The sequence below is a fragment of the Chenopodium quinoa genome, unplaced genomic scaffold (genome assembly GCF_001683475.1).
Source record: "Chenopodium quinoa cultivar QQ74 unplaced genomic scaffold, ASM168347v1, whole genome shotgun sequence".
In the NCBI taxonomy this organism is placed as follows: domain Eukaryota; kingdom Viridiplantae; phylum Streptophyta; class Magnoliopsida; order Caryophyllales; family Amaranthaceae; genus Chenopodium; species Chenopodium quinoa.
This window is the reverse complement of record NW_018745281.1, coordinates 1025908-1041310: the sequence shown is the minus strand read 5'-3', so window position 1 is coordinate 1041310 and position 15403 is coordinate 1025908. Positions and strand designations below refer to the sequence as shown.

The 15403-nt window shown below is 31.3% G+C and overlaps 1 protein-coding gene across 1 annotated transcript; it reads right to left on the bottom strand.

Moving 5' to 3' along the window:
- Window positions 1–446: 446 nt before the first annotated feature.
- Window positions 447–4694, bottom strand: LOC110711727 (70 kDa peptidyl-prolyl isomerase-like). Its single transcript, XM_021890144.1, has 12 exons — window positions 4373–4694; window positions 3762–3848; window positions 3420–3680; window positions 3132–3206; window positions 2964–3044; window positions 2675–2863; window positions 2500–2586; window positions 2255–2421; window positions 1830–1952; window positions 1565–1711; window positions 858–985; window positions 447–744 (listed from the first exon to the last, which is right to left on the bottom strand). The coding sequence occupies exons 1-12, from the start codon at window positions 4533–4535 to the stop codon at window positions 645–647; spliced, it is 1608 nt and encodes a 535-aa protein (XP_021745836.1). The 5' UTR covers window positions 4536–4694; the 3' UTR covers window positions 447–644.
- Between the last annotated feature and the right edge of the window lie 10709 nt (window positions 4695–15403).

Genomic DNA, 15403 nt, shown 5'->3' with positions numbered 1-15403 from the left:
GACAAAGGCTCTTGTTGGCTCCAAGCAACATCATTGGGCCAAGCCGAGTACAAGCCCATACTATAGGGAAAACGACACATTCACTCACTGTTTATCTCAATTACTACTTACCAGTATTCTAGTAGTTGGCAAACACAATCCTCATGTTCTTTTTCAACTAATTATAATATGTAATTTTACACATTTGTACGCTGTTACCATAGCACATTTTACCTCACTAACGTTATAAATTTCTACTCGTAAAAAAGCTTGGAAATCTTATTACAAGCAGTATATATATGATTAATTGAGATTAACATACACTGAGTAGTAAGAATCTAGGACCATTCATTAATTTAAACTTATAGTATGGTCTAACTTTGAGTTTAATTTTAAAAATAACACTAAATAGATGCATTCGTAACATATAATGTTCAAGTTTCGCTTTTTTTTTTTTTTTTTTCATCCAAATCTTACGTACGTAGTACTATATAAAATTTGTAGAGCAACGTACAAAATGTTTAATTAATCAGAAAAGAGCATATACGTCTTAAATATATAGTTTTCATTGATAACACCATTCGTGTATTAAATGTTACTGTATGATAATCTTTGATGAGATTATTAAGATGTAACAGCAAAAATTTAGATACAAATAAACAAATTTAATTCATTTTTGAAATCATTGTACCAAACAATTGAGCTTGGTACAAAGCATGCTCCTTTTGTTTAGTCTTAATCATCTGATACACAAGCTTGATGTCCCTGTTAATCCAACGTAATTAAGTAAGAAACTGTCATTTTTTGGTACAAGAAAACATGATTAGTGTGTAATAATGAGGTTTGGAGATAATTAATTAATAATATAATACAAGTACCTATTATTTGGATCAATTGTCAAAGCTCTTCTGCTATCAGCTTCAGCTTTGTCTAAATCAGAAGTGTGCAAATATGCTTGAGCTCTTCTAAATAAAGCCTTTGTGTTAACTTGATCAATCTCTAAAACCTACCACATTATATCCAAATATCGATTAGTTAGACTTAATTTCAATTAGCATTAATATAAATATGTCAAACCTAAGTGTCTAAAACGAGTAAAGTTGTGGAAAGTTGAATGATTTCCATAAATGAAATTCACCTTTAAATAGTCCTAGTGTATAACCACGATATACACAAGCCAAAAAATAGATACTAGGGAAATATATACTTGTAGGTTATAAGTTGTAGCCCATTGCATTTCTGTTGTTAACACGTTAAGAGTTTTCCTCGTGAGAAGAGTCCTATACTGTATTATTGCTAAAGTTAAAGAATATACGTGGTTTGTTAAAATATTGTACTTCGTATATAGCTTTATTTCCTGGGGTTGTTTTGATATAAAACTGGAGCAAAATATGCCATTTAGGCTGCCAATTCCTTGCTCAAATGGATACTTTTTAATGTTTTAAGACTAGTTTTAGCCTTAAACCAGTGTAGCATGGCTTGATTTTACCGAGTATAGGCCAAGTTTTTTTGGGTGTGATCCGAGCCATGATCAACTCCACACAAGATTGATTAGTAAAAAAAAGGTTAGAAGCTTAGAACAGACCTTAGTGCATAGTGTTGCAGCTCCAACATAGTCCTCCAATTTAAGTTTACAAGCTGCATTATTTAGATTGCAAGATGATAGCAGCGCCTTTGTTTGTTGCTTTTCCTCGTCTGAGAAATTGTGGTTGAATTCAATACATTTTACAGCCTGCATACAAAGTGTACACCAGATTACTTGAGTAAATTTCCTATCAGAAAACTATTGTTAATTAAGTTGTTAAGTAAATAATACTTGTATTAATCACTAGATAAGTCAGATTTCTTGCCTTTTCATATTTCTTGGAAGCAAGCCAGAACTTCCCTGCTTTGAACAATGCATTTCCCTCTTGCTTCTTCTTCTCACACGCTTCAATCTTCTCCTGCTTGTCCATCTTCCAGACAGGTTTATCCTGCAGAACTTCCTTGCCTTAAGCAATAGCATAATGCATTTTATTTGGATTTTTCATTTTAAATTAAAGTGGTGTAGATAAACTTTCAGATTTTTTTCCTTGTTTGTGCTAGACAGGAGAATGTGGTAGACTCGGCTATTTTGAAGATAAATGTGAGATCACATTAGTGATCTTCCCCATCTAATCCCTATGATATACGAGTGTCATGGATCCTTGTGGTGAAATGAAGAGTCCGAGTAACATAGGTCACCCCACTACTTATAGTTACCTAGGACTTAAAAGTTGCAAGGGTGCGTTTTTACCTTGGTGAAATCAAGCAGCTCAACCTCATATATAACTTTTGGATTAGCAAAAACTGTATCTGATGCTTCAGGAGTTCCTTGCACATGATCAGAAAACACTAACACTTGGGACTTTTCTCCCTTTTTCATAGTCATTATTGCTTTGTCTAAGCTCTCCTCAACTTGATCTGTTACAAAATATGACAAGCAAATTAGCATCAGATTTTGAAGACATATTGTGATGTATACATGTATTTGTAATGTACCTTCTAAGCACATATACTCGAATGGCTCTTCGTTAGACCCTTTTAGCTCGAAAATTTCTCCATCTTCTCGCTTGCCAACATATATCACTGTGAAATTGCCAATCAAGCTTAAGAATTTAGACTGTAAATCCTAATCATAGTAATCAAAAGATGTGATGCTCGAAAAGTTCAGCACCTTTTACTAAAGAACCCTCATTCGGATATACAAAACCTTCCCCTGCAGAAATAACCTTCTTTAGGATCTTTTTGTCCCCTAGGACATCCACAACACTTCTCCAAGATAACAACTCAAGAAGGATGGTTATGTTGGAGCTTCGGGTGCTTGTTATGGCTTCTTCGCGTCCAAATTCTACTTCAAACCCATCTATAAATCTATCTTAAAGTTGGTGTATGATCTTGTCGAAGAATTAAGCATTACATAATTACATTACCATAGGAAAATATGTTGTTCGAAGATAACTTACAAGAGAATCTAACAGAGAGCTCTGCTTTTTCGTTCCTTCTCATTGTCTTCACTGCTTTATGGATGGCAGGACATAGCTTTCCTGTGAACATAATCCTGGTAACGACGTCTACTGACAATATGATTAAGTGAAATTTCAAATGAACTGTATGTGTCTGATTGAACTTACCATCGCCTACATGAAGTTGCACACTCTCGGAGTTAGAATGCACCATGCCATTTTCAAGCTTTGCTTCATACTTGACTAGCAACACAACGAGAACAACTTAAGTCTGAGTAATAAATCAATGTAACAAAAACCTTTTTTAGGTACACGTCGTATTAACTTGAACTTAATTTAAAAAGTGACCTATTACTTTGAAACATCTAACTATTTTTTGTAAACATGTGTTGGTTGGCATGAAGTAATAGACTAACAAAACTTGTGCACAAAATCATTCCTATCGCGTATGTTCACCTGAAACCTCATCACCATCTTTAGGAGTCGCCCATCCATCTCCTTCGGTTATGATCTTCTTTAGTACTCCTCCATCCCTCGTAATATCCCTTATGGTGCTCCAAGACATCATCTCAACATCAAAGATAACGGTTGAATGAGGCGGAATGAGAGGTGGAAAACCGGCCTCTCCATAGGCTAAATGAGGTGGTACCTTGAAAACGGCCTTCTCCCCTTTCTTCATAGTGACCACCCCTTCATCCAAGCCTTTTATAACTTCACCTGAAAGATCATAAATCTTCTCATTTGATGAGCAAAATGAATGCTTTAACATTCAAAATAAAACTAAGATACAATGCAAACCTTGTCCCAATTTGAACTTGAAAGGAGTGCCTTTTTCCTGACTTGATCCCAATGAAGAACCATTCTCAACGTGCCCACTGTAATGAACTGTTTAACACACTTAACAATGTAATTAAAACATATGGACATACATATACTTCGTACAAGTAGTTATAACTTATCGCTCTCTTAAGTTAAGAATATGAAATGATTTCACAGAAAATAATTTAGCTAATTACGTAGATATATAGATATCTAATCGTAATCTATTTTTTTCCTTACTAAGAATTGTGACAATACTTTTTTTTTTTTTTTCCCAAGACATCTAAGAGTAACATAAATATTCGGGTGATGACTAACTTACAAACATGTAATCACATTAATGTCGATCAATTTATTCTAGTTTTCAATTACCTAATTATTTTGTGATTAATTTTGGAAGTTGATGAAGGATAAATAATGAACTCTACATGTAAGAACAAAATAACACAATTCATTAAACATATTAGCATGGCTAGTTAGTGTAAAGTGCATAATATTAGTGTATCACACTAGAAAGTCAACAAGGTGAAATCAAATATTATTGTTTTAAACCAAAAATATAAATTAAAAGATAGTTTGTTGAGGAGTACCTTCAACTTCATCACCGGGAAATGGTGTTTGCCAAGAGTTTCCATGACGTAGAATCCTCTTGGTAAGTCCATGGTTGCCGATTTCTTTCTCGGCTAACGAAGAAGCTTGAGGTGGTTGTTCATGAGTTTGTGGGTTGGAAATGGTTGGGAGGGAGTCCTCCATGTTTGTTGAAACTGAGAAGGACAAGGAGATAAGCCGTTTGTTTCCCTCCTTTGGATTTTTTGTTTCAAGAAAGATTAAAAAAAAAAAATAAAGCAATAAATCTTTGTATTCATTGAACGACACCGTTCCAAATTTTACTATCTTATAAAATCATCTTAAGGTTGGGCCACAAATTGGTTTTAGTCTTGGGCTTAGGTTTGGGTTTGGGCCTGATCCTTTGATATAAAACATTTTGACAACTATAAGGCTTAGTAGAAAAACCGATGAGTAATGAGTACTCAGTTGGTTGCGTTAGGAATTCCTCTCGTGAGAGGGGTTCCTAACGTTTTTCTTATTTTTCTTACATTTAAAAAAAAAATGAAAAATGAGTACTCCGTATGTGATAGGAACATGACAAGATTATAAGGTTTTTGCGCTACTCCTTATCCCTTGCTTGGTGATCAATTTGATAAAGTTTGATTGAGTATGCTTAATGTAAAAATTTAGTATCATCACATGAAATTTTGTTGGATTTAAATTAACACGAGTTAATATTATATCTATATTTTATATTTTAGCTATGCATAACTAAATATATTCATATAAAAAATTGTCATAGGAGTTAAAGTGAAAAACTGTACATATGTTGCAAACTTACAATTAATTAAAATGAAGGAAGTATATATATGTTCATATTCGTAATCATATATAGTACTTGCTTTTAAGGGGTATTAACATTTACTCCTAACTTAACATTGCCATTAGCAAAAGACCAAACCAAGGCATCTCAAGACATGATAACGAAGGACGGACCAAAGCATGAATGAGATTCTTCCAGACACCAAATAGGCCTTTCATGTTCTTTGGGCATTTGGGAACCCCCGAAAGCACCTTTATGAAAAATCTTGACAGGTCAAGTAGTATTTTCCAGAAGCTAAATTTGAAAGCTATAATACACGAATTAGACTAATTTCGGAGATTTCGGGATACGGTGTAAAAAAATCTCGAGATTGTAGGGATTTATCCTAGAGTTGTATAATGTTGTTTGAAACCGTTTATGGTTAGTAGTCGGTCACATAATGACTCGTGGTGACCTTGAGTCGTCAAATTGACAATTTAAAGGTAAGGTGGATTGTTCCAACCACCTATATGGCCTCTTGGAGTATTATGGGATCCATGAAAAGCACTCAAGCTTGTCTCCTTTTTGGATTCGGAAAAGTTATAAATTGTCTAAAATTGAAGGTTGTAATCCACGCTTTTGGACCAATTTCAAAGATATCGAGACCCGGTATCCAAAACTCTTGAGATGGTAAGAGATGCATCCCAAGGTCATATAATGTAGTTTTGTACTATATATGACCAGTAGCTGGTCACATAACGGCCAATGGCGGCCTTGAGTTAATTATTAAGGGAGACGTGTACATAAACGACCAAATTGACTGTTTAAAGGGAAATTGGATGATTACAACCACCAAAATAGCCTCTCGACTTCTCGAAGTGTCGTCGGATCCATGGGAAGCACCCAACTTGTTTCCTATTCGGGTCCAGAAAAATAAAATATTTCCAAAACCAATACATGAAATTGGACTCATTTCGAAGGTTTTGGGACCCAATGTAGAAAACTCCTAAAATGATTGTAGGGGATGCATTCCAAGTTGTTTGGAACGTTATATGCTATCACTTAGCTAATTTTGCCAAGCATGATGATTTAAAGAAGCAAAATTAACTTCCAATTTCAATTAAACTAACTCTAAATAAAACCTTTTAGATCCTTAATCAATACTTAAAATTGATTACAATCCTAAAACAATTCTTTTTCACCCAGATGACAAATAGCTATTACAACACTTGGTTTATTAGATGCCTATCAAGAAGTAAAAAGGCTGTTGGACCTCAAACTCAAGAACACCTGGTCATTAGTTAGCCAGTTTAGTTCAATGGTCCGGCCCATTTACAGATTGTTTAACAAGCCAAATTTAAGGTCTTTTTTTTTTTGCATGAATTAAGTGTAGTAGGACTGTAGGAGTGTGTAATATTCTTTATTTTTGCTCATGGTAGAGTAGGTTGACTTTCAACTTGTAGTTAGCTTGAAGAAGAAACAAAATTAATTTAGAACATGTTATCTTCACATGAAACAAACTAGTGATTTGGTATAGTTTTATTAGTCTGGTCTAGTCTCAATAATTCTGATGATTTTGCCTGAAATTTAATTAATGATTTTCTGAATTAAGATGTTATATAAAGCTCTAAGGTGAGAGTAAAAGACAACTCAAGTGGTTAGAGATGAACCAGATGAAAGCAAGGTGATACCATTTAATTAATGTGGGCGGACTGAGGTTTGTAGTTTGGAGTTTAAAGCCTCAAGAAAAGGTGAATTTGTAATCTTGTTTTGTATAATATAAATTGAATTTTTATTCCCCAAATTATCTTTCGTTTTCCTTATTTGAAAGTCACAACTTTTTCTAATTCAATTAAAAAGTTCAGATAAGTATATTCGGAGAATAATTTATATTCAATAGCGCTCGATTTTATTCAACTTGGAAACATATGATCAAAATTTCCCAACACATACTAAAATTTCATATGAAACGGATAGTATTCTAAAAGGAAAAAGAAATACAATTTCCACAAAAATTCAACTCATCAAAAAGTTTATCAAGTTTCATTTTAAGGAAGATAAAAAGCTTTATTTTAGTATTAAGAGCAAATCCAAACTCTATTTTATTAAAAAGCAAACACTAGTAAATCCATAAATAAAACTGACCATATAAATTATCTAAGCTAGTGGTGGCTGACGCAAAATGTTGTGGAAAAATGGGATTTGTTGAGTGTCTCCTAATAATAGGACAAACTAAATGACCAATTACTATCACTAAGCAGTTTACCAAGTTAAGATTACAAAACAAAAGCTCATAAAATTTGTTCAAAAAGCATATAATAAAATATATAATATGGTAGTAAAAGTACAATTATGTGGAGAATCGATGTTGCTAGATGATGTTAAAGTCAATTTGCTCTAGCTATAGTGATTTCCAGTGCATAAAAATGATGCATATGGATAGTTGGTAAAATATAAACATTTGTTATCTTTTTTTCTAAAGTGCTAGGAAATGCAATAATTTGTTATCTCAAGAAATCTAGAATAGAAATAAATTTGATCTTCTTTAAGCTTAGGCGTTTAGCTAGAGTGGATGTTGTATCTTAAGAAGGTAGATTGTTTTCTAGTGCATTCGGTCGTTTTCCATTTGTTAATGAAAGTTTAACTCGGTTATTGTAAACTCTTACATTAGCTTGCTTTTAGAGTTAAGAAAAAAGATTAATTAGTTGTTTAATAAAATGGTAAAAATAAGAATTAAAGATTGTTGTGGAGTAAAATGATGATGGATTGGTGAGTGTAAAAAATATTGATCATCAAAGATATGTCTTTAAAATCGTGCAAAATAAAATAGACACTATAATATGGGATAATGGGAGTATATTATGTATGTATAGTATGGCCTATATTTAGAAATTAAATAACGATTATATACTTTTATTTTCACACTAGTTAAAAAGTAATATATTATTTAAGCATTAATAACTCTAATTAATTATTTATTAAATTATTAAAAGTTGATATTTTGCAAATGTATGGTATATTAAGTTGAAATCAACAAATTCTTACATGATTTTATTTTTTATTTTTTCTTAAATACAAATCAAAAACAATGATTAGAGTGAAATTTATTAGTATATGTTGTCTGATCTGAATTTTGATCGAGTATAACCGTGTTAATTTGAAATCGAAAGAGTATTCAAATACAAATAACATGAAGTACGTTAGCAAAAGTATATAAATGTGGAGAATCGAAGTTGCTAGATGATGAATTGATGATGTTAAAGTCAATTAGCAATAGCTATAGTGATTTCCAGGCCAGTGCATAAAAGATGCATATGGATAGTATGTTAAAATTTGAACATTATTCAACTTTTTAAAATGTGCTCTATTTATAATCATTATCTTAACAAGGCTACAACAGAAATAATTTTGATTTTCTTTAGGGTTAGGAGTTTAGGGTACGGTAGATCAAGGTTGTATTTTTGCAAGATTGGGTGTTTATTTTTTAGTGCATTTGGTTGTATTTCTTTTGAAGATATTGCATAATTGAAACCTCTTTTGTATATTAGGGTGCAATGGAGTATTTGGTAGAAATTTCTCTAGAGTGCATTTATAATGTTAACGTATGAATGTATAATAATATAAATCAATATACAAAGTATAAGGAAATACGAAGTATATATTGATGCAGATCTGGGTGCGTGCTTTAATATACTCAACTTATTTTGGCTTATATTTACTTATTCTATTTGCAGTTGTCTTAATAACTACTCTATATTTTAATTTAATGTATCTAAACTTATTCTTTCTCAACTTTTTTGAATTTATCACACCTCAACTATTTAGTTGATAACGTCAAATAAATTGAGGAGAATATAACTTTATAATATTGTTCTGACATGACTCTATGTAATAATCTTAAACACAAGTTTAGTGGAATTAGTTCTCTCTAGGTTTCTCCTTGGGAGGGTGTTTTCCTAGTTTTTGCTAGGGTTTTCCCAGTCTTTTGGGTTTTCTTTCAATCTTCTCTCTTCTCCCTTTTTTTTCTCCTTCATCCTTCTCTCCTTGATCTCCCTCGTGAATATTGGTAGGGGCTAATGGGCTACCACTGGTTCCTTGATCAGTGGTAAGCCCCAAAATGCCTTTTTAATCGCTTATAATAATAGATCCCATCCTTACGATGGTCTTGATTGGTGTAGATGATTTCTCTTTTGCTATCGAAAGTTCTAATTTGTTGGTGGTGGTTCGTGCGGCATTGAATCAGCTGTCAGATCAACGACTACAATTAATTGGATCAGTCTCTGTTCAATTCAAAAACTACCAAAGATCGCAAGGCCCCCTTGTAGAAGAAGGCTACAGAGGACAACGATTCATGGGACGAGGGTATTCATCAATGTCAATTCTCACTCGCGATCGTAGTTTTACAGAATTAGAATTGTTATTTGATTCAATTTTCAATGTATTAATTGTTTCTAATATCTTTTGTAGATGTCGTATGACTTCTTATTAATGAATTGATCTTTCCTTAGGAAAAAAAAAAAAGTATAGAACCCTTGTGAATCTCATAATTTCAAATTCATACATAGAGGCAGATAGAATATATATATATTCTTCTATTTCAAAATAATTGCATTATTTTTATTATTAAAACTTTAATCGTAATTTTTCACTATTACGTAGGAAGAACCATATACAAATATATTCATGTGAGATCTAGTTAAAAATCTCAATAAAAATAAGATACTTTCAAGAGGGCAAAGGGTGCAACTACTTTTAAAATGGAAAAGTTATAATTAGCGTGTTACTTTCTTTGACAGAAGAATTCATTAGTACTTTTTTTTTGTTTTTAATATACAATATAAAAGGCGTAATAATTCTGATAAGTTAACAATAGTCTATTACATTCATAAGCCAAGAAAATGTACGAATGTCATATAATGAGCAAATTATTAATTAGGGGAAGAAGCTCTAAACCATTAATATATTCATTAATATAATCATCCATTGCATGAATAGCTTGATATCTTTTGTGGTAGCTAGAGTCAATTTGTTGTTATTCATCATCAACTTATGTTATACTTAAGATATATTTAAATTGCATTCATGTATGACCCTTGCACTATAAAATAATATTTCTTTTTCCCTACTTTTCATGTGTACATACATTTCTAGCTCTTAATTAGCCTACAGGGTTGTCACTTAATTATCTATAATGTAATGAAGGGTTTACATTATTAAATTCTAAATGTTTAAAGTGAACAGATTAAGTGTTTGATTAAAGGAATAAAAAGTGATTTGACTTGATCAAATCACGCGCGTTTCATGCACAAGAATATAAATGTTATTTATGCAATAATCCGAGACATTATTCGAGTCCAAAAACTACTTAGAAACTATGTACATATCGAGTCCAAAAACTACTTAGAAACTATGTACATATGTGATCATGAGTAGTGCACATAACCCATGCTTGACAAAGTATTACTCATAACCCATGCTTGACAAAGTATAACTTTAACAAGATTGCTTAAATGAGTGCATATTAAAATAAATTAAAACTAATGTATGACTAAGAGTCCGTTTGGTAGGGTGTAAAACATTTTCAATGTAAAATGGTTTTCCATGAAAATCATTTTATAATGGAAAACTCATTTTCATAAAAGTTTTCCGTTGTTTGGTTGAATGGAAAATGATTTTCCATTTTAAGCATTTTTCATTGTTTGGTTGAACTGAAAATTTAATTGTGAGGGAAAATATTTTCCCTCCACTTGTGATGGAAAATGTTTTCCCTCCACTTGTGATGGAAAATGTTTTCCTTCTAAATTGGGGGAAAAATGTTTTCAATAGGGTGGAAAATGATTTTCCATTATAAAATGATTTTCCACCCCAAGTTTTACATTTTAATGTTTTACATCAAACCAAACAATGTAAAATGGAAAAACACTTTTCAGTAAAAATGTTTTACGCCCTACCAAACGGAGCCTAAGTGAAATACGTGAATAATCCCAAAATTCAAAGTGTAATCATTATATTTCCAAACGGAAAGTGTAGTTGATTAGGAATTATGGCCCTTGCACTATATATTTATACATAATATCTTTCTCCCTACTTCTGCTTATGTACTTTGTACCTCTTAATTAGCCTACATGCATGATCACTATTTTTTTGATTTGGTACATAGTTAATTAGATGACTCGATTTCCACTACTTGTTAGTTTATAAAAACAGGTGCAAACTTAACTAGGGTTTCTTTTGGTTATATGCTCTTTCACAGAAACATGCATTCGTGTAATATTGTAATATGGTGGTTTATTTTAATGGTGTATGTGCTTCCAAATCCAATGACATAATCATTCCACAGATATTTGCTTGTTTTATTTGGTTACATTGCAAAGTAATTGCAATTTTCAACCATTATGTTCAATGTTGTAAGAGAAACACTTCATCTATATTCCTCTCTTGGAATTCATTGCTGGTTTCCATCTTACAATTTGGCCAAATTGATTATTATAAAGTACATGAAATATAAGTAGTTGATTGATATCTTTATCTTACATTATTGTACTCATAGTAGTATTATTCTCATATATAACCAATATTATACTTATCAGATGTTGTTTAGAATTAATATTGTGTTCTCTTTACCTTATTCTTATTTATCATATATTCATGTTAAAATTAGAACAAATCATATCAAAAAATTCAGACTAGCTCAAAAAAATTAGGATCAGATTAGACAAAATTATGAAGATAACTATTCAAACCAGGCCATATCAAAGTTTTAAAAATTCAAATTATAATATCTTAAATAAGGTGAATAGGACAAAACCTAAGTGTTACATTATATTATGTCTAGATTACACTCCACCCCTTATATATAAAAATTTAATATCATCATGTAATACTTCTAATTACTCCGTATACATCCTCATTAATTAATTCTTTTTCTTAAAAAAAATTATTATTATTTTTTTTTAAAAAATAAAATAAAATTTCCCTATTAATAACATATCATAGATTGCAATCAATGAATTTACTTTAAATCCAATTTATTAAATTCTCAAAATATATAATTGTCCAAACAGACACTATACTATAGGTCGAATGAAACTGATAAACGGGCCTAGGACACACCCGTCACGAGTGTCCACTTTATACGACCAAGGAGGTTTCATCTCAAAACCATATGACAATGAGGGGAGTAGCCCCTTAGCCTATAAAGTGGACACGACTTTTGCTTTTCTTCAATGTGGGATACATATCCCAATATTCCTCTTCACTTTTATACTCTTTCAATTTGGGACAATACTTTCACTCAAATGTGGGTTTTCTCATGAGCTCAACAGAAACACTATATGATATATTAGTATAGGTACATTTTCACAAACTAATTAGTGTTTTTAATGCTTGATTAAAAAAACATTTCTACCATTAGCTTCTTAAAAAGGACTACACACAACATATAGCTCTTTAGGGCTTGAGGCTACATCCTTTATAAAAAAAGATCAAAATTAAATAAATTAGAAACATTCATTGAGCTAGCCATAATTTGGTATCCAATGATTGTGAAATCTCTTTGATTGAGAAATCTCAAATGGATTTTCAAATTCAAGCAATAATATATACGTCATATATGGTGCTAGCTAGGTGTCAAAAGAGAAGTGGATAATTCTTAGGAAAATCTGACTCATAAAATTCATTAAATAAAAAAAGAAAGTTAAAATAGTGATTATTATTGTTGTTGTTTATGCTCCATATAAATTCAATGAAATGCTCAAATAGATGGAGTTCTATTGAAGATGGTAGATGATGTCATTCTCGTGGGGCTTATGTCGTTTTAATAGCTATTAATCTAGACAATTATTTAAATTATTGATTTTGACTTTTGAAAAACAATTTTGTGTTGTTTACATCAGATTTTTATTTCTTGAACATTATCCATTATTATTGTGTATTAGTTCTTTTCAATGCTATTATGACATGGGAACATCAAATTATAGTATGTAAGTGTTGTATTGTTATAGTGTTACACTGAACCCAAGATCAAACTAAGAAATATTTAAGGATTGAAAATCACCACAAACAAACACATACATCAAGATATATATGAAGTATTATCCTTTAATTTTTGGATACTATAGACCTGTTAATGAGAAGTCCAAGATAGGTTTATATACTCTATCAAAACCCGCTAAAATGACCATTTTAATTGTCTTTATACACATGTACCCAAGCTCACATGCATGCACTTCCTTACTAATTATTAACTACTAATTAATTTATAACTGGAAGTGAGGGATAGCTCAAGTGGTTAAATCTTCCCTCTCGGTTCTAGGTGATCTTGGGAATGATTCTCATCACTCGCCCTTTGTGGCTCTCTAAATACCAAAAAAAATAACTCAACTCATAAACACCCTTAATTAGCAAGAGGTTTTGGAATAATCGATCAAATGTTTTGATAAGCATTATTTGGGTTTTAATAATTTTGCTTTTAGCTACTAAATCACTATTCGTTTATTTTAAAATGTCTTTAGTAGTGACACACTTTAAATTCTAGCTCTATGTTCAATCTTTTTATTAGGGTATATGTAAATAATGACTATGTCATTATTAATTAGGTTTTGTATCCCTATATATTTATACATATACACTATGTTTGGATTGAAGGAAATGGAGGGAAAGCAAGGGAAGGGAAATTGAGGGATGAATTATCTTTCATGTGGACGAAGAGAATTGGAGGGGGAGAGAAATGGAGGGAATAAATTGAAGAAATTGATCTCTCCAATGTAACAATGGAGAGATTTGAAAGGAAAATTCATCATTTTTCCCTCCCCTCCCCTTTTCTCTATCCAAACACACTAATAGTGCCAGAGCTTCTTAGATAAGTGTATTCACCCAAACACTCATACACTCTACTAATATAAAACCTCTATTTTTTTTCTATACATATAAAATGTCATTAATTGATAAACAAGAGATACACTCATACACTTAAAATTCCCTACATCGTTCAATCTCTCTTTTTGCTCCCAATACTTTGATTGATTAGCTTGGTACCGACAGCTAGATTAAACTGTCGGTAATTGTATACCTTTGGTACTATATATATATAACATAGAAGTAATTCATTATCAATAAGAGGCATGTAAAGCATTAAAAGCATGCCCCAAAAAAGATTAAAAAACCCTACACAAACAACAAGTACTGGTCAAATTTCTTTTAAAAAGTATGACAAACGAAACACAACTCCAAAGAAAATCCATAACATACACCAAAGATTGGACATCAAAAGACCAAACCCTCATGACATGCTAGAAAAACACCATTTCATATTCATATCACCTCAAAACTTTTATCAAGGACATGCATAGCTTTGGTTTAATGAAGGACAAGCATATATAGCTCGATCTTGAGTATACATGACTATATAAGTATATATATATATAGCTCATTTATTTGCATTGTGACGTTCTTCTTTATATTATCGACTTTCCTAAATTTTTTCGGAACTCATATAGTTAACTCTAAAGTCAATAAGTGTCTTCTGAACGTTGGTATGAAAAATCAAATTTCACTAGAAAATCGATACAATAATTGAAGTTAATTAGACAAATACTTAATACTTGTATCATATTATTGAAGAATATCTAATTTAACTTAAATATGATGTTACGCATGTGTGTAATTCTAATACATTATAATGATTCCCCTAAATTAAACAACAAATTGATTTGTTTTTCATGCAATTATTCTCATCAATTAAATAATTGTTGATGGAAGCTAGGTTTTGGGAATTAAAGGTAGAACAATTGAACAAAGTATTAGATTCCTACCAACATATATTGATTCTGTTTGACTCTCAAGACAAACTTCACATGATTTCTTGCTGTTTAAAGGCACAATAAATTTAATCCCAAATAGATAGTGGAGTCATACCAAGACACCACCACCTAGCTAATCTAGCAACTAACATCAATCCCATGCATGTACATATATTTCATTTCAATTTTCATAAAAAGAGATTTACAAATATCTTTTATTCTTTGTATAATCCAGAATATATTCTATAATATATACTTTATTTTTAAAAAAATTGGTTCCAATGATGAGCCACGAGAGCATTGCAGATCGATTATAATTGTAAAAGAGGGGATCGTACATAGGCACCTCCTCTTTGCCAACAGGTTAAGACTCGTTGCTACTAAAACATATATATAGTTGATATTATTGAACAAACCAAAAACTGATAATATAATTAATATCCATATAAAGTGCAAATAATCAATTTATA